We start from the raw sequence: 19,248 nt of genomic DNA, 5'->3' as shown, positions 1-19,248 counted from the left end.
TTAAAAGTATTACGAACATCCATTATTATTATTACTGTATAATAATATAATATTATATGTTATTATGAACGTCACTATTACGCTGCACGTAAAGATCAGCAAATAAAAAAGAAAACTTTTTCTATCTAGCCATTTGGACCAGGCCTTACTGAAAATATCATTATATGGAGTGGTTTTTTTTAAATAACAAACCACCCAGTATAACGACATATTTAGTCCTTTTCATTAAAACAACCAGTTTATGAGATACGTTTTTCTAAAATTTTTTGTAGAGACAGTGTATTGCTATGTTATAGAGGCCGGTCTCAAATTCCTGGCCTCAAGCAATCCTCCCGCCTCAGCCACCCAAAGATCTGGGATTATAAGCATTAGCCACCTCACCTGACATTGTTTTGTCTTGTTTTTAAAACAATACACATGCATTGAAAAAATTCAAGCCACACGGTGGAGTGTAGAGTCAAAAGTTCCCACCTACCAATTGCCCAGCTTCTGAGGTACCCACTGTTATCAGTTTTATGTCCAAAGATAGGAGACTGTAGGCCAACTTCTCTCTCTGGGATGGCCCCCTTCTTAACGGACTGTGAGATGGATTTTGTTTTAGTAAACTCAGTGTATCTGACATGATCAATATAGACAGGGGAGCTCTGTTTTGTTTGTTTGTTATTTGAGGTCTTACTCTGTCACCCAGTCTGGAGCGCAATGGCGTGATCATGGCTCGCTGCAGCCTCAACCTCCTGGTCTCAAGTTATCCTCCTGCTTCAGCCTCTTGAATAGCTGGCACTACAGGCATGCATCACCATGTCCCGCTATTTTTTTTTTTATTTATTTTTTGTAGAGACAGAGTCTTGCTTTGTTGCCCAGGCTGGTCTCAAACTCTTGACTTTAAGTGATCCTCCTGCCTCACCCTCCCAAAGTTCTGGGATTATAGGTGTAAGCCACTGCACACAGTCTAGGGCTCTGTTTTCGTTGTTGGTGCTGAGGGACAGGGTAAACTTCCACAGAGGGCTGTTAAGGCAAGGTTTTGCTGTCACATGAAGGGAGATGTGACCTGGGCTAAGTCTATATGATAAGTTCCCGGTTTTTACTGAGCACTCACTGGGTTTCATGGCCCTGATTCTGGAAATATTTCCCTCAGGTGTTGAGAGAATGGTGTGAGAAGTGGCCCAGCCAGCTTTGCTCAGCTATCCCAGTCTCCACCCTGAGTGAGAGTGAAAGGTGCCTTCCTCTCACTCTTACGACACATTCATTAGTGTCATTTACATGGTGGGCTCTGCCTGTGGCTTCAACATGTTTCTGCCCTCCATTTCACTGACACCCCTGCACTGTCACAGGCTGCCCTCTGATGCTTAATCAGTATGTTGCCAAGGATTTTGCGTTCTAATGCCTGTGTGTGTTATCTGGCATTAGAGCTGTGTGAGCTCAATGATTTCTACAGCAGTCTATTGGGGAAAAGGAATAAAGCTGAACTGGGAAGGAGGTGGAGTGGCCTGGTAACCTCGCACTTTTACCAATAAAGCTTTGCTAATCAGAGAATGTCCATGAGAGAAATCTGGGACAGTTCCCAGATCACTTGCCAAGATGAATAAGATGGCTGAGTCAATCAATAAATTAGCAATTATCTATTGGGCATCTACTGTGTGTTAATGAGGAAGCTCTTCAGGTCTCTGGGTATTTATGCAAGAGGGAAAATCCTCCCATTCCATTGACGGACTGACCATTGCTAATATCCAGAGCCGACCAGCAGTCTCTGGTAACTCCTCCAGCAGTCTGTTCTTCCATAGGTTCTTAAAGGTAGAAAGGTCATCAGATCAAGTGGGTACCAAGAATATGGAAAAAGCATAAAGGTGACTTCTCTCCTTTTCGAACTCAGAATTCTTAACCAGGTATGCATTATGAGTTTTATAATAAAGGAAGTAAGTTCATACTGCAATATCCACCCCCCCAAAAAAATTACCTAGTTTTTTCACTGCAACATGCTCAGAGTTTACTAATAACGTCAATTGATCTTGTGTGAAGTTTCCATGCGTGAAGTTGCCATGTATTTTACTTTTGATTTTGCTCATCAATTCCGAGGATGCTAAGGAAGAGCTGGCTTTTATGATGACCTGACAAACACAGCTACAAAGCAGAATAAAAAAGAAAGATTGTTGCAGTTATGTCAAGGGAGTGCAACTTGGACTGCAATGCTGAAATTTTTGTACAGCTGATTTAATTGGTAGTTCATAAATGTCAAACATTTTACAGCTATTACGTGGCCAATTTTAAGAAGTGATGGAAGACAGCATACTGAAATATTCTGATAAATTTTCTCTTATCCAAAACAGACAATGCAAAACCTATTTTCAAAAGAATGGTCAGTAACATACACATTGTGTTGAAATTGCTAGCCTTGAGATTTCTCTAAGAGTTTGTAATAATTAATAGAGAAGATGGAGTTTTCAGGATTTATTATTTCAGAGAGAACCTTTTATTCTTCTGGTCTCCAATTTACCCATCATTACTGAAATCAGGCAAATAGGCATATGATGCTCAATTAGTCTATAAAGAAGTGTTCTGAAGAAGGCTCATTTCTATAATAAGTAATAATGATGATAATGATAATGATAGTAGCTAACATTTGTGAAGCCCTTCCTCCACATGTTCTGATTCGCTTTTTTCTCACAACAACCGTATGAGGTAATGCTATTATTATTCCCATAATACAGATGATGGAACTCAGCCTCAGAGAAATAACGTTTCCCATGGTCACAAAGACTCACTCAGTATTTATGTCCACTAAAAGATCACTGACGAAAGGATAGGGCCATCCTTGACTTCATCCTCTATCCTCTACAGCAAGATCCTCAAATATTCTGAATGCCTCTAATATTCCATTAGGAAGCACATTTCAGATACAAAAACTTACCTATATCTTTTTTCCATTTCCATTTGTAGATATGGCTTTTTGAAGAACATATTTGCTAAGTCTCCTGCCAGCTGTTGCAAGTTAGGCATACCTGTACTTACTCAAAACTTATCTCCATGTCTAATCTGAGTGATGTCCGCCCCTCCCCTGAATTATATTTGGTGAGGTCCCTGCTCATCCTACCTCCTTCCTTTGGAGTCTAGCTCTTCTCAGCTTTCATCTTTCCAGTCCAAAGAGGAGTCTTCATTTTAAACCTCTCCTCCTGCTTGTAACAGACCCTCTACTCCATTCTAAAGACCTCTTCATGGGCCTTTTCTGTCTATATGTTCTTCCTGATGTGCATCAAACAGATCAACAATAGCCAGCATTCCGGGAGGAGCTGGACCAAGAGTCTGAACAGAACCGAAGCTACTTTCCATGTTGTTGTTGTTGTTTCCAATTTCCCTGCCAAGTATTTCGTGGACCTTTTTGACCACAACAAACACTTCACTCCCCCATCCCAGATTATGACCACCCCATTTTCTCTTCACTACAAAGGGGCAGCAGGCTGGCTGCTAGCCTGAGCCATGACCAACCGAAACAACATACTTCATGAAGGCAAGGGCCTAATTACAGCATATGTGAAATAATCCCTGGGTACTTTGATCTCCTTCTGAAAACTCTGGCCAACTGGCCACACACACGGAATTAAATGGAAGGAAAATCAGAACTAAGTGTACCAGCTATTAATAAACTCAGTTCCTACTTCCTACCTGTATGGTACATAGGAAATTGTAGCCATTTCTTGTCCTTCTCTCTGTTCCAACTAATGCAAAAGAAAAGTACATAGTCACTGAAATCTTTAAACAAATGTCATAACTGAGTACAGGGCTTATTGTTAGCAACAATTATATAATTATGCTTTACATTTATGTAACCCATTGCCATCTACAAACTAGCCTCAAAAACATCAATGCATTTACTCCTCACACCAACCGTGTAGGGTGAACAATGCAAGAATTGTCACCCTGTTTGCTACATGAGGAATCTGAGTCACAGAGAAGTTAAATGGTCTGCCTAGTATCACGCAGTTGACAAGTCACAGAACTAGGAGCAGAATCCAAGCCTTCTGGGTCTAGATATTAACATGCTATTGACAATTGTAAACACTATCTAACATTTTCTATGTTCTAAGCCCAGTGCTAAACATTTAACATAGATTATCTCATTTTATCCTTCCAACAGCCCTCATCTTACAGATGAGGAAACAGGGCACAGAGAGGTTAATTAAGTTGCCCAAGGTCTCATAGTCAGGAAGTGAAAAAGCAGGGGTTCCAACCCAGGCAGCTTGACCACATTATCACCAAAAGGATTTTATACCCATTATTGACAGGACTTTTAGTTATATCATGCTTTAATGTGTATACATCAAAACTTATGACTCAGCTATTTACAGAAAATACTTTTAATGATAGTGGATAATTTGGAATGCACCATAGTGTTTTTTGGTTTTTTTGTTTTTTTTTTTTTTTTGAGACAGAACCTTGCTCTATCACCTAGGCTGGAGTGCAGTGGCACAATCATAATTTAGTGCAGTCTTGAAATCTGGGCTCATATGATTCTCCCCACCTCAGCCTCTTCAGCAACTGGGACTACAGGAATGCACCACCGTGCCCAGCTAATATTTTTAAATTATTTTTTGTAGAGATGGAGTCTCCCCATGTTGCTCAGACTGGTCGTGAACTTCTGGCCTCAAGCAATCCTCCCACCTCAGCCTCCCAAACCTCTGGGATTACAGGTGTGAGTCACTGCACCTGGCCCCTGTACCGTGGACTTGACTGTACTGTGTATCATCAAGTATTTACCTCATACTTAAATACCTGGAAAGCTGTGTGTCTGCTACTCATTTTACAGTGGGCTGTTGTAAAGCTTTGAGGCAATTGAAAAAGAACTGAGAATTGGGGCAAGGATGATGGGAGATAGTTTTATCACACTCTGGCTTCAAATCTGGACAAATAGAGGGTGGATTTATTGTGTGAATCCAAGTTTTGCAAATAATTGTGTCACTCTTGGAAGAGCTAGGCTTTCTTGCAAGACATCTATAACCAAGAAATTCACTTACCATTTACAATCCCTGAGTCATTCCACACTCCTATAGACCAGAAAATGTGCCTCAAAAAGCTGCCACATGGATAGTTCAGAAAAGCAGGGGATGTTTTCTTGATGGCTTTTTGTGCCAATCCCAAAGGAAGTAACATAATTTGACCCCCAATTGTCACAACAGAGCCTCGCCTGATAATATACACTTGGGTGGAAGAGCTATTGACTTACATCTAATCAGGCATAGGATAGGTCACAGGTAGATTCATTTTGAAAAATTACTTACAATAGCTCGATCCATGACCATCTTTTCCTCTGAAATGTCCCTGTATCAAAAGCATTACAAAATTATAGGAAAATGAAATATAGTACCAAGTATGCAGGGCACGAGATCAGGAGAAAGGCAACACTAGAACAATAGACTTCTCCCAGCCTGGAATTCAAATAATGCTGAAGCTCCAGAGAAACACTTCCAATGGGCTTGCTTACTACATGCATACCACAACGGTGGCAAGCCTTTGACTTATTAACCTTGAATCCAGGAATCTATTCCATAATGGTACCAGCAAAAATGCATAAAAATAGACATACAAGTGGAAATGACTCAAGTTTCCATCATTAGATAATTGGAGGAAAACATCATGGCACACCATATAAAAGAATCCTCTACAATTATTAAAACAAATGAGCTATATCTGCATATATTGGCCTGAAAAGGCATACGTGATGTATTATAAGGCATGAAAAGAAAGTTGTCCAACAGTATGTAGAGGAGGATCTTATTCTCTTAGTAAATGTGTGAAAACAAATCTAGAGAAATCAATAAAATAAGCTGTTAACAGGAGTTCTTGGAGGAGTAGGGGAAGGCAAGCATTCAGAGATTTTTACTATCCAGGTTTTATATATATATATATACACACACACACACATATATATTTCTATAAAGCTCTAAGATTTTGCAGTGGTCACATATTACTTTTGTAATAAGGAAAAATAATAGACACGGTATTTAAAAAGAATGTTGTTTACCCCCAGACATCTCTAGTTTTGTTTTAGTGAGTTAAATGTTGTGAATGTTTGTGTCCTGCCAAAATTCAATGTTGAAGTCCAATCCCCAGTGTGATGATATTAGGAGGTGGGGCCTTTGAGGGGTAATTAGATCATGAAGGTGGAACTCTCATGAATGGGATCGGTGCCTGGGGTGTTATATGTGTGTGTGTGTGTGTGTGTGTGTGTGCGCGCGCGCGTGCGCGCACATGTTTTCATTCACAGTTCTTGGCTTATAACTCCCATAGCCCTTGTTACAGTCTTGTTATAATGTCGGGCGTGCTAGGCCTCAGAAGCTAGCTTCAGCAAACAGAATCTCTCTGATCTTCTCCCACTCTCCTTTCACCTGCCCCAAGGCAGAACTCTAATCTTTCTTCACTTTTCTGATTGTGAGTCTTAAGACCCTCTCCAGAAAGAGTCTTGCCTCTTATGAGACTTGGGAAAGGAATGCTGACATAATGATGTTTCCATAAAATCCCGAGAAGACTGGGTTTGGAGAGCCTCCCAATAGCTGAACACATGGAGGTTCCTGGAGGGTGGTGCACCCAGGGAGATCAGAGAAGCTCCATTCCCCTTGTCGCTTACCTCTCCTTACACATCTCTTCATTGGTGTCTTCTGCAGTGTCCTTTATAATAAACCAATACACATAAGTGTTTCCCTGAGTTCTGTGAGCCGCTCTAGCAAATTAATCAAGCTCAAAGAGGGGGTCATGGGAATCCCAAGTTGAAGTCAGTTAGTGAGAAGTTCTGGAGGCCTGGACTTTTGACTAGTGTCTGGGGTGAGGGGCAGTCTTGGAGACCTGTGAGATCTGAAGCTATTTTTGAGAGGATAGCACCAGAATAGAATTGAAGTAGAGAACAACCAGTGGTGTCAGCTGCTTGGTGTGTTGGGGGGAAATCCCCACACATTTGGTGGTAGAAATCTTCTATATTGATTGTTGTGTTGGTATGACAACAGAGGAACAAAAACAGTTTGAATTTTTTTGAAACAGTACCCTTATAAGAAGAGACAGGAGAGCTTTCTGTCTCTCTGCTCTCTGTCACTTGAGGACACAGCAAGAAGAGGGCCATCACCAGACATTGAACCTGCCAACACCTTGATCCTGGACTTCCCAGCCTCTGGAACTGTGAGCAATAAATTTCTGTGGCTTAAGCCACCTAGTCTATAGCATTTGTTATAGTAACTCAAAACTGACTAAGACAATAACCTACCATAGATTTACCTCCATTTATTTATATGAATTTTCTTGACCCTATTAATACTTATATGAATTAATATGTGATTAATAATTAATACTTGAATATGTAAGAGAAACCAAAATCCCAGTGTACAGAAGACAGGCAGTAACATTTTATGTTTTAAAAATCAGTCGCCATGGCTTAACAGAGCCATGCCTATTTTTCAAAGAACTTCTGTGGGGTGTCCCTTTACAGAGGATTAGTATGTGTGCAGGGAAAGAATACAGGAAATACTTGCCAGGTGAGCAATTGCCTTTGCCATAGTTTTCACGATACTGCCCATTTCACTGCAATCACCATTCGAAATTTGTGCCCCAAGCAAATGTTGGACTAGTCAACATTCTTGCTTTAGACATTTCAAGTTCACTTTGGAATTTCTCATTTCTGAAAGTGAATCATTCCAAAATAAAAGGCCTTATAAATCCTCGCACATTGTCCATACATAGCACTTCAAGGTATGATTTTTGTATAAGTCACAGATTCATAGAATCTTAGAGATGAAAGGGGCATTAGAGGTAACTCAGTCTAACTGCATGACTTCCCCTATTGGTTTTCTTTTGTTTTGTTCTTGCATTGGCTTTATACCTTACAATAGTAATACAAATTTTTTCCTCATGCCAAAACGAACCTACTCAGGAAGGAAGATGCAACTAAAAATGTGGCAGCCCTAAATCTCAGACATAAACACAGGACATCCCCTCCAGATAGGAACAGACCCAAAATGCCCTCAAATTGCCCTTTGACCCACAGTAAATGTCATTCACGTACCTGCTTTTAATTTGGGTTTCCAGATTAGCAAGAGAAAATTCACTGTTCTGAAATATAGAATTCAACTGTACAAGACAAAAAAAAATCAGTTTCATTATTCTGCTCCTCTAGTTCAACTCAGCAAAGTCACCTGGGATGATGTGATCATTAAGCTGCACTCATTATTTCAGCTGGCTCAACATTTCCATTTGCTCCACTAAGTTTTTCAAATTACATATTACCTACTGTTATGGGCTGAATTGTGTCTTTCCAAAACTCAAATGTTGAAGCCCTAACCTGAATGTGGTTATATTCAGAGATAAGGTCTTTGAGGATGGAATTAAGGTTAAACAAGATCATAAAAGTGGAGCCCTACTCCAATAGGACCAGTGTCCTTATAAGAAGAAAAAGAAAGACCAGGGATGCGTGTGCACAGAGGAAAGACCATGTGAGGACACAGGTGAGAAGATGGCCATCTGCAAACCAAGGAGAGAGGCTTCACCAGAAACCAACTCTGCCAGCACCTTAATCTTAGGCTTCCAGATTCCAGAACTATGAGAAAATAAATGTCTGTTGTTTAAGCCACCCAGTCTGTGGTATCTTGTTATGGTAGTCTGAGCAGACTAATGCACCCACCCATTTTCAAGGATTTATAACCATGCCATAGACACTTGAAAATAAGTGCTGACAGGGAAAGAATGGAAACAGATATGATTTTTTGCTGTTGGGAGATGGTGCAAGTTGATGTCACCTATCTGGGGGGTCTTTTAGTAACAGCTATTTAAATGTGAAAGGTTCACATCTTTTCATCTACTGATTCCAATTCTAGGAATTTATCCTATAAAAATACTAAAGTGCCCCAAAATTTATTTCTAGGGAATTGTTTTCGGCATTGTTTTTTTCTTAAACTTTTTTTTTTTTTAAAAAAAGAAAACAAGATCTCGCCATGTTGCCCAGGCTAGTCTCGAACTCCTTGGCTCACGCAATCCTTTTGCCTCAGCCTCTCAAAGTGCTAGGATTACAGGCATGAGCCACAGTGCCCAGCCCAGCATTGTTTCTAAATAGAGAAAAAGATAGAAACAACGTAAATGTCACCAATGGATTAAAAAAAAAAAAAAAAAAAAACCTGTAATACAACCACGTAGTGAAATCCTATGCATCTGTTAAAGTATACGATTTATATTTACCAGCATGAATATGTGCAAAGATACATGGTTACGTGCAGAGGAGGGGGAGCAAGTTGAAAAATAGCATAACTAGTACAATTACATTTATTTTGTAAAAGAACACACATGCATCAACATTATAATATGCACAGAAAAAAAAATCTGAAAGAATGTACCTTAAACTGTTAAGAGGAGTTAATGCACAGAGCAGTATTAGAGAGGACATTTACTTTCTGGGTTTTCGATGTCAATGTCTGATTTTGTTACAGAGAGTATGTATTAGTCATATCAAGAAAAAATTAAGGATAAGTAAAACATTCACTGTGTTCGAAAGAGAAAAAAATAAAATTCAGAAAACAATAATACTTAAATACCATTGTATTTAAGTATACATTTTGTTATCACTGCTCTCCCACTTTCCCCAAATAGGAAAATTTGGCAAAGACTCAGAATTTGTGTCACTAAAGGGAAATGTACAGATCTCAACAAATGAAAATAATAACATTCCATAAAAGCTTTTAGCATTGGTACTATGAAAGAGAGATTGCATATATTCTCATGATGTTGCTTACAGAATAGACAGATTTGCAGCAAAAAAAAAAAAAAAATCAAACTTCTTAGCTGTGAAATTTATTATTGGTAGAAAAAAGTAAAGCCTAGTTTTAATATACTCTGTCATATATATACATGTATATATTGACATATATTTATATATACCATAAATATGCAAAAGATTATTTTACCCAATTTTCTGTAAATTCGTTTATAACACTGGTAATAGGGATCCTTGGCTCTTCAACAAAGACAGAGAAGCTCATTTCAACATTGTAGAAGGAAACTGTAATTAAAAATAAGGAGGTTAATTTTATTCATTTAGTTCAAGAAATTTGACTTCTGTAAATTTGGTGAAAAGTGTTCTCTGTTTTAAAGTAAACCAAATAATAATGTCTACTGCCTAAACTTAGCTTAATTTAACTCCAAGGTCAAGAACCAACACTTTGACTCCATATCAAAAAGCAGAACTGGGATGTTACCATCCCAGTTTTGCTTTAATTATTTGGACACTTCCTTGATTTCTAGTTGACAGACACTCCACAAATCCCACCAATTCTCCACTCTCATTGACCAACAGACTTTCAGTCCACTCAACGGCCAAGCTGAACATTATCTCAGAAGATCACTTTCCCTGAGAAAATAACTGTTGTTTTTTTTCTTCCTGTGCCTTGTTTTCTGCTTTAGATTTTTCTCTCCTTTTTTCCCTCTTGCTCTTGTGTATCCTATCAAATTTCTATTGTAGAATGTTAAAAGTTGCAGGAACAAGCCGGAGGCGGTGGCTCACGCCTGTAATCCCAGCACTTTGGGAGGCCGAGGAGGGCGGATCATAAGGTCAGGAGATCGAGACCATCCTGGCTAACACTGTGAAACCCCATCTCTACTAAAAATACAAAAAATTAGCTGGGTATGGTGGTGGGTGCCTGTAGTCCCAGCTACTCGGGAGGCTGAGGCAGGAGAATGGGGTGAGCTCGGGAGATGGCGCTTGTAGTGAGCCAAGAAGGTGCCACTGCGCTCCAGCCTGCGTGACAGAGTGAGACTCTGTCTCGGAAAAAAAAAAAAAAAAAAAAAAAAGTTGCAGAAGCATTCAAAATTTGAACAATATGGAAGCCAAGTATTCCCTGGCCTTGGACAAGCACTCCTAGCCAGCTGCAGGTAGGGATTGGAGAAGGCTGAGACCTGCATAAAAGGAATCCAAAAGGTAAGATAGGATATCTTCTGGTGTTTTTTCTGGTGTTTTCCGGTGGGTAGTCAGCATGCTCAGACCTAAGGCCATATGATCCTCTTACTGGGAAGGGGTGATGTTCCTAGTCCGTGTGCACATTGGCAGAATCAGAGTCAGACCGTCAAGAACGAAACAGGTGGAAAGTAGGCTTAGATATTGTCATGCTGAGTGAAAAGATACATTTACATTACATGCCAATAAAGCAGAGACAAAAAAGATGGCCAGAGAATTTTGTATTTGGACAAGGTACTCACTGTACCCATTGTCTGAAGGAGATAAAAAACACCTGCTCCCTTCTTCATTCTTTTCTGCCTTCCAAGAATGGGCCACTTCGGAAAACACATGACCCATAGTGCACGAATTCTGTTGGGGCTACACCACATGCATTATGGAGTAGTACCTGTGAACTTGGTGGCAATAGGCGAAGGTGATGCTTCCATAGATAGAAAGGAAGGTGTGGAGTCCAGCCAAGTTGTCTCAAAAAAGGACGATATTGGTGAAGACACAGTTGCTGTAGAAGGATGTGTCACCCCAGCGGATATTAGTGGAAATGAGGCTCCAGGAACAGTGGTTTTAGTAGTCATTATATTTAGAAGGGAGTCCAGTGTGGGCTTAGGAATAATTAAGGTAGAGGGTGATGCTGCTGCTGGAATTCTGCTCCATGAAGATGTTATTGTAGAGCTAGGCAGAGGCATGGAACCAACAGATAGAGTGTGGTCAGTTGTAGAACGTGACATAGTCTTTCTGCTAAAGGATGAAGGATGAGGCACAGTCCTGGGGTTGGCAGTTACTGTGGTTCCGGAGGATGCCTCAGGGTGTGTGGAAATGTACACAATGTCATCTGTGACTTTTATAGACATAGGGAGAGAAGTTGGGAAGCCAGTAGTGATACCACCCAGTGTAGGTGTAGGAATGGTTTGGGTGAGTATGGTGCTCATAGTAGCAGAGGGTAGTGTTGTCAAGTTAGTGAATGGGTGCACTGATATCATGTCAGATGTCAGAAATGTTGATTTTGACTCCTCTACTGTAGAGGAAGTCATAACATGAGGGGCATTAGATACAGTTGCCAGAGGGGAGCCAGAAGGGAGACTAGATAAGAGCCTTGTCAGAATGGGTGAAGTAGTAGCCTTTGAAATTACAGATCCTGAAATGGCACCAGAAAGAATTGATGGGAGTGTGGTCCCAGGAGTTACAGATGTGGTTATTTTCTCAAATGTGTGCTTAACGTCAGCCAATGTGGGAGTGATAGCTCTTAAGGGTGTTGATAATGAAGGGTTCTCAGAAAGCCTATAGGTAGGAAGAATTCCTGACATAGGAATTGATGATATTGCCATGACATCTTTAGATACTAGACCAGTCTGAGAGGCTGTGAATGTTGACAAAGGCCCAGGAACAAGGTGTAGAGTCTCTGTTTCCATCCCATTGGATGTAGGTACATGAATAGTGGTGGAAATTGGAAACTGAGAACCTTCAGCTGTGGGTATGCTCCAGGAAGTCATAAGCAGAGGTTGGGTATTACTAGATGTGATTCTTGTTCCCAGAACTGGAAATTCAACCATTTGGGATGTGGGAGGAGGAGAGGTCTCCGGAGTAGAGAACTCAGCTTCACTACTATGAGGTGAATAAAGAAATGATGCCAAAGAGGGTGGAGTTGCACTGGATGGGGTCCATGGAGTGTATGAAACAGGGGTATTCAAAGATGTGGCATGATTTGTTAAGGAAGTCTTTTCTAACAAGGAAGTCATCTTTCTAGTATTAGAAGAAAGGTAAGTGGTGGTTGTTTTAACATTTTTTGTGGCTCCAGAAGTATTCTTAAAGCTAGTCAGAGATGGGGAAACCTGAATATTGAAGGAAGTATGGAGACTATCGGCATGAGTAGGTGAAAGCATATTTTCAGGAGCAGTGGTTCTGGAATATGTATTTGTGTGAGCTACCCCCATACCACTGTTCACAGTAGATAGGGACCTCTTAGTAATTCCAGATAATATGCCCAAAGTTGTAGCCTCATCTGCTTGTGATGACTGTTGAGTTGCTGATAGAAATGGTGAAAATGTGGTCTTTGGAATGGAGGAAATAGCTCCAGTGTTCTTAGAACTGAGTAGAGAAAAGGCAGTGGTACCTACAAATGGAGTCACTATCCCAGCCATAATAGTGGTGGGAACGGTTTTTACAAAGGGGAAAGTTGGCTCTGTTGGAGAGAGAATGGTTGTAGGTGTGATCCTGGAAGGTACCTCTATCATTTCTCTAGTGAAAGCAGAGGAAGCCATTTTGCTTTTTGAAGTAGGCCCAGCATATGTCACAGGTGTGACATCCAATGTAGATGTTTGCATGGTCATAGTAATCCTGGGGGTAACCAAAGACAATAAAGTAGAGAATAACCCAACTGTTGTGGAAGTGTCAGAAGAGACTGTTGCAGGTGTGAAAGCAGAGTTATTAGCTGACATTGAGGACATCTCAGACATAGGCCCAGAAGTGGCTGTACAGGGACTTTCCAAACAACCTGGATGCATTGTTTTAGAAGATGTAGTGATCAGTATTGGGGGAGTGTCAGAAACCTTTTTGGAGGTGAAGGCAGTTACACTAACTGGCAATGAGGACATCTGGTAAATAGGAGTGAAGGTTGCCATAGAGGATTCTCTAAGAAGCATTGTAGGTACATTTGGAACGGAAAAGGCTGTAGTGATCCTGTCGGAGAGAACTGTAAAACTGTCATTGTATAGTCCAGCTGTGGAAAGAGACAAGGACTCAGGGAAAGTCTGTGTGCTTTCAGAAATGAAAGAGGCAACTGAAGTCACCTCAGGTTGTGTCCTAAGTGAATGCAAGTGTGAAAAAGTTGTGTTGATGTCCATAGGATTTGATATTCTGGCTGAGCTGGAAGTTGTGGTATTTACAAATGAAGTATCCTGGCCATATGAGACAGAGTGAGTCACATAGGTGGAGTTTACTATCATTTCCACGGTCCTGGGAGTATATGCTGGAAAAACACTAGTGCTTTCCTTTTCAGGAGACAAAAAAGTGGTGATTGTCAGAGCTTGTGAGGGGAGAGCTGTTTTCCCAAGACTGGTAGACATTTCTGGAATGTGAACGTCTACTGTGTTCCTTGAGGTCAAGGTAGGTGTAATCTGTGTACTTCCAGAAGTGGGAGATGAAGCCGAATTTCCATCAGAGGGAGTCCCAAGTGGAATCTCTGAAGGCAAATGTGTTTGGTGACTGGAAATTATTGTGGTCTCAGGAAATCCTGTATCTGTCATTTCCAAAAATGGAGTACCCCGGGAGTATGAAATAAAAAAATTCTTTGATGGGGACATTTCTGTCACCTCCGTAGTTCTAGGGGTTTTTCCCAGGGATATGGTCATCTGGTCTTCATCAGAAGATAAGATAGAGGTGCTAGTCACCAAGTGGGTGGACACTGGTGTGTGTACACGATGTGTGACAGGTGGAGAAATGTGACTGTTTACTGAAGTAGTAAGCTTATTGGCAGAGATGTGTGAGGGTGCGGTCTCATCAACAACAGAGGTCTCTGCGGTGCCAGTAGCCAAGTTGGCAACATTTGCACCACCACTGTAAGTATATGGGAAGCTGACAGCATAGGTAGAAGTCTCTTCTACTAGAGATATGGGTTGAGTTGCTTCTGGTGTAGATGTAGTTGAGATCACATGAGTGGAGGACGCAGGAGGAATGTTGTCAGGGGGAGGTTTTGAGCAGACAAGAGTGTTTGTAGATGGGGTAACTATATCAACTGAGGTGGAGAAAAGGGTGGTTTCAGCCTTAGCTGTCACAGGAGTGGAGAGTCTCAGTGAAGGAAATGGTGTTTCTGTCAGAGAAGGAACTGCCATGGATGTCTTCCTGACAGAGATTACTGTGGCCTCTGAAGTGGTATGAATCGAGTCTCCGTGGGTAGGCACAATATCACTGGTTGTGGAAGCAGTCTGATCCAAAGGTGGTACCAATGCTGTGGTCATTGTAGTTGACGATAGATTTGAGACATCTGAAAGCACAGATGTAGAAAAAGCCCTGACCAGTGTAAAAGGCTCAGACATGGTAACCTCAGTCTCCTCAGACACGGTAACCTCAGTCTCCTCAGACACTACAGAGCTGCCATTAACTGGCAATGAGAACATATGAGTAACAGGCATAGGGGTTGCTGAGGAATGAGCAGCTGGAGGCTGTGGAGGTAAGATACCATCAGACAAGGACGTAGCTGTCCTGTCTGTAGGGGTTGTGGGGAAACTGGTTTCTGATATCCTTGTGGTAGAAGCACCCAGGGGTTCACCAAATATATGTGTGCTCCCAGAAGTGGGAGATCCAGCTGAAATTCCCTCAGATGTCTCTGAAGTCGAATGTGCTACATAGGTGTGGTTAAAATTAAACATTTCTGTCGTTTCATTGTATGAACTCCTAGGTGTAGTTTTCACCAATTTTGTCAAAAGCCAACTTTCTCTCACCTCACTTGTTGCAGTTTTATTATCCAATGGGGTACTTAGCTTTTCTATCTCAGGAAAAGAGGAAACAGCGACAGAAGCTGTCACCATTTGTGCTGATTCATTTGTCACTTCCAGCATTGTTGAAAATGGAGAAACCTCAGCCACTGCTTCTATAGTTGATTTTCCCATAAGATAATGGGAAGTTGCTTCTTTTCTTGTCATAGTGGCATTAAATCTTTGTGTTGTTGCTGACCTTGGTACAGGGGTCGTTGTATCTTCAAATGCAATTGCACCATTTATTTCTGTTTGTGTGGTTTCAGAAGCACTTTCCTCAGTAGAAAAATTTGGTTGAATGTAAGCAAGAGTAGATATTATATCTACTGATGGAACAATAGTCTCCCTTGGTGTCAAAGGAAGTTCATTTGCAGGTTTTGCAGACATAGGGATTGTTTTTAGTGGTAAGGTGGTAAGTTTAAATTCAGGCATACTGGTTATGGATGTGGTTCCAGAAACTATGGAGAAATTAGAAAACCATGGTGATGCCAATTTGGATACAGCTGTTGTATATCTGGCGGTAGTAGCATCAGTGGTAGTGGTACCTTCGCCCTCTGGAGATGCTTTCAGTGGGGTGATATTGGTAGTTGTAGATAAATGTTCTGTATGAGTAGCACTCTCATGAAATGCTGATGTAAAATTTTCATTAGGCACAAATGTGAGTATGGTGGTTGTGTTCATAGATGTCAGCAGGGTCTGGTCTGGCCTGGAAGTCCAAATGATCTCATTGCTGGAGAACAGATGGGCAGCTTCATCAGTTGTGGATGTTGCACCTGACTCAGGTGCCTTGGATGTGGAAGCTGATCTAGTGGAAATCAAAGTAAGCATGTGTCCATCAGCTGTAGGTGTATTCTGGGTACAAACTCGTCCTGTGATTGTGGAGGAAAGCATAGTTTCAGCCACTGTAGGCGCAAGTGTGATTTCAGGAGTCAAGGCTGTATGTGTAGCTTCAGCATCAATAACTGTCTGTACACTCTCAGTCCCAGTAAATGAAAAGGATCTTAAGGAAGAAAGGGTCTTAGAGGAGGTCTCTTTAGACATGGAGGTAGACATGGCATCTTCCACTCTGGATAAAGACACATCCTGAAAATTTGTAGATGTCAATTCTGTTTCAGCTGTCCTTGGGGCAGGCGTGGTCTCAATAAACCTAGTTGGGAGAGTTAATGAATGGACTGTAAATGCTATTTTCATATCAGTTGTTGCCAATGGAGATGCTGTCTGGTTTCTAGGAAATACAGAATCTACTGGAGCAGCTGTGGAGATGAGCACAGACTCAGGTGGGAATGCTGATGCAGTCCCAACATGAGTAGCTGCAGGTGAAGTCTTTTCCATTGTAAACCAAGGTACAGTTTCAGCAGCTATAGATTCAATGAACTCCTGGTCAGCTGTGGAGATAGGGAGTGCCCCAATATTTGTGGATTTTTGTTTGAGACAAGGTGTTGTAGACATAGATGTTGACTCAATAATTGAAAATAAAGATGTTGTCTTCACAACAGCAGACTGAGATTTCATTGCTGAAGTTGTAGATGCAACTGAATTCTTGGTAAATCTGGCTGTGGATAGGAAATTAGAAGGTGTAGGTGGTTGCAAGATTTTAGTAGCCATGGCTTCAGTCATTTTTGTTGTCTTTGTGCTTTCTGAAGATGGGGATTTCGTTTTTTTCATGGAATTGGTAGTAGTGTCTATGGATATACTCTGGGTAGGCAGAGAGATGGCTGATGAAGTTGATAAAACATCTACTGCAAATGTAGCTGTCTCATCTACCGGTGTCTTTAAGATCTTTTGTGCAGTCATTGTTTCCAGAGGTGGAGATGTTGTATTGGAATATGATATGGTTGTGTAATCAGTTGCAAATATAGGTATGCTTTGAGACAACACTGCAGAGGAATGTGCAGTCTTTTGTGGTTTTACTCCAGTAATTTGGGATGGAGTGGTCATATCTATTTGTTGTGAAACAGTTGTACTTTTTCCTTGAATTGTCATATTTTCAGGAACAACTAAAAAATCAGAAAGAAAGTGGTATTTTGGATTCAGCTTTGGAAATTAGAGACAATTCTTTAAGAAAGAGCTCTATAATTTATTTTCATCTTGTAAGAAAGTACCACAGATATAATCAAATCACTTGATCACTTGATTTTCCTTAAGACAATTTTCTACTCTCTAAGATCTCTATATGGCACTCATAACACCCTGGTTAAGTAACTGGTAGGAGGACATCCATTTTGTAGTATCTTCATAAAATATATAAACATTCCTGAAAGAGGGATGCATGCCACAGTAGTGCATTAATTAAGATGATTAGCTTTGGGAAATGATCCAATTCCTTGAAAGACACAGCTATAAGAACTCACTTAAGAAGAAACAGATAACTTGAATATTCCTATATCTATTAAAGAAATTGAATTGTGTCATTTAAAATATTCCAAAAAGAAAATTCAGCCTTAGATTCAAATGGATTAGTTTTAAATACTGGCACCATCACTTTCACACTCATTACATAACCTTGGACTAGTTGCTTAACCTCTCTGTGCTTCAATTTCCTCCTCTATAATATGAGGATTATAATAACACCTATCCTACAAAATTGTTATGAGAATGAGTTAATGTGCATCAAACACTTAGCATAGCTTCTCATACAGAGTAAGTGCTCAAAAAACAGTTGACTTTCACTTGGTCAAACTTCTGTCACTCATTTAAACACTAGATTGAAAATGTTTTAACCTGAAACTCCCAAATTAGCATTTATTTCGTAGCACTAATGAGTTGAAAATACTCTTTTCATTGCTTTCCATTGCACAACACACTCCTGTGTTTTCTCCTACATCTCTGTCCACTCATTTCTGGACGCATCCTATTTTACCTGACCAAGGCTTTGTCCCAGGACGTCTTCTCATTTGGCTGTATAGTTTCTCTATACCTAGGATTTCAATTTACACCTATACACAGTCAAATCTCAAAGTTATATCTCTTGACCAGATCTCTATTTTGAGCCCCATATTTATATTGTTTACTTGATATCATTTCTTGGATATCTCATTAACACCTCAAACTCAACATGCTCCAGCTTGAACTCATTAACTTCTTCCCAAACTGGGCCCTCTTCTGGTATTCCTTCAGTGACTGGCCCTACACTATCCTACATTAAATTATGCAAGCTCCAACTCTCTCTCTCCCTCTGTCTCCTTCATTCTCTCTCTCACCTGCCATAGCCAATCCATAATCTTGTCCTATTGATTGTAGCTCCTAAATATCTCTTGGCTCCCCCCAGTTTATCTCTATCTCCATCACTTACCAACCTAACCAGTCACCATCATCTTTCACTTGGACTACTGCGGTAGCCTCCCAATTGAACTGTCTGCCACTAATCTTGGACCCCATCTAATCTGTTCAATAATACAACCAAAGTGATTTTTTTAATGCCAATATCTGATCCCCCTCCTCTCTCTCTCTCTGTCACACACACACACACACACACACGCACTGAGCTCTCTTTAGTTGCTTTCTATTGCTCATAGGATAAAAAGAAAATTTTTTCTTAATAAAGCATATGAAGCTATGCATGATTTGGTCCCTCCCTATCTCTTCAGTCTCAATTTGTGCTAAGTTCTCTCTGTGTGTGTGTTTTTTTTTTTTTTTTAGTCTTCCTCTTTTTAGTTCTATAATACTTGGCATGCTCTTTCCCACCACAAGACCATTGTATTTGCTGTAACCTCTACTTAGAATGTTCTTCCCATCCTTCCCCATCTGATTAACTTCTGCCAGTCCTTCAGTTCTCATCTCATGCATCACCTCTTCAGGGAAGACTACCTT

At 40.5% G+C, this 19,248-nt stretch overlaps 1 protein-coding gene across 2 annotated transcripts in view; it reads right to left on the bottom strand.

Moving 5' to 3' along the window:
* The window catches only part of ADGRG4 (adhesion G protein-coupled receptor G4), a 111,587-nt gene that overhangs the window by 55,681 nt on the left and 36,658 nt on the right, over positions 1 to 19,248 (bottom strand). For both annotated transcript variants that reach the window (XM_025373020.1, XM_025373021.1), the window contains 6 exons: positions 11,361 to 17,435; positions 9,927 to 10,021; positions 8,039 to 8,103; positions 5,271 to 5,310; positions 3,658 to 3,710; positions 1,955 to 2,118 (listed from right to left, as the gene is read on the bottom strand). In XM_025373020.1, coding sequence (XP_025228805.1) covers positions 1,955 to 2,118; positions 3,658 to 3,710; positions 5,271 to 5,310; positions 8,039 to 8,103; positions 9,927 to 10,021; positions 11,361 to 17,435 — 6,492 coding nt within the window. The remainder of the gene's footprint in view (positions 1 to 1,954; positions 2,119 to 3,657; positions 3,711 to 5,270; positions 5,311 to 8,038; positions 8,104 to 9,926; positions 10,022 to 11,360; positions 17,436 to 19,248) is intronic.

The sequence above is a fragment of the Theropithecus gelada genome, chromosome X (genome assembly GCF_003255815.1).
Source record: "Theropithecus gelada isolate Dixy chromosome X, Tgel_1.0, whole genome shotgun sequence".
In the NCBI taxonomy this organism is placed as follows: domain Eukaryota; kingdom Metazoa; phylum Chordata; class Mammalia; order Primates; family Cercopithecidae; genus Theropithecus; species Theropithecus gelada.
Note: the sequence above shows the minus strand (reverse complement) of the source record. Positions and strands in the feature narration are given on the sequence as shown.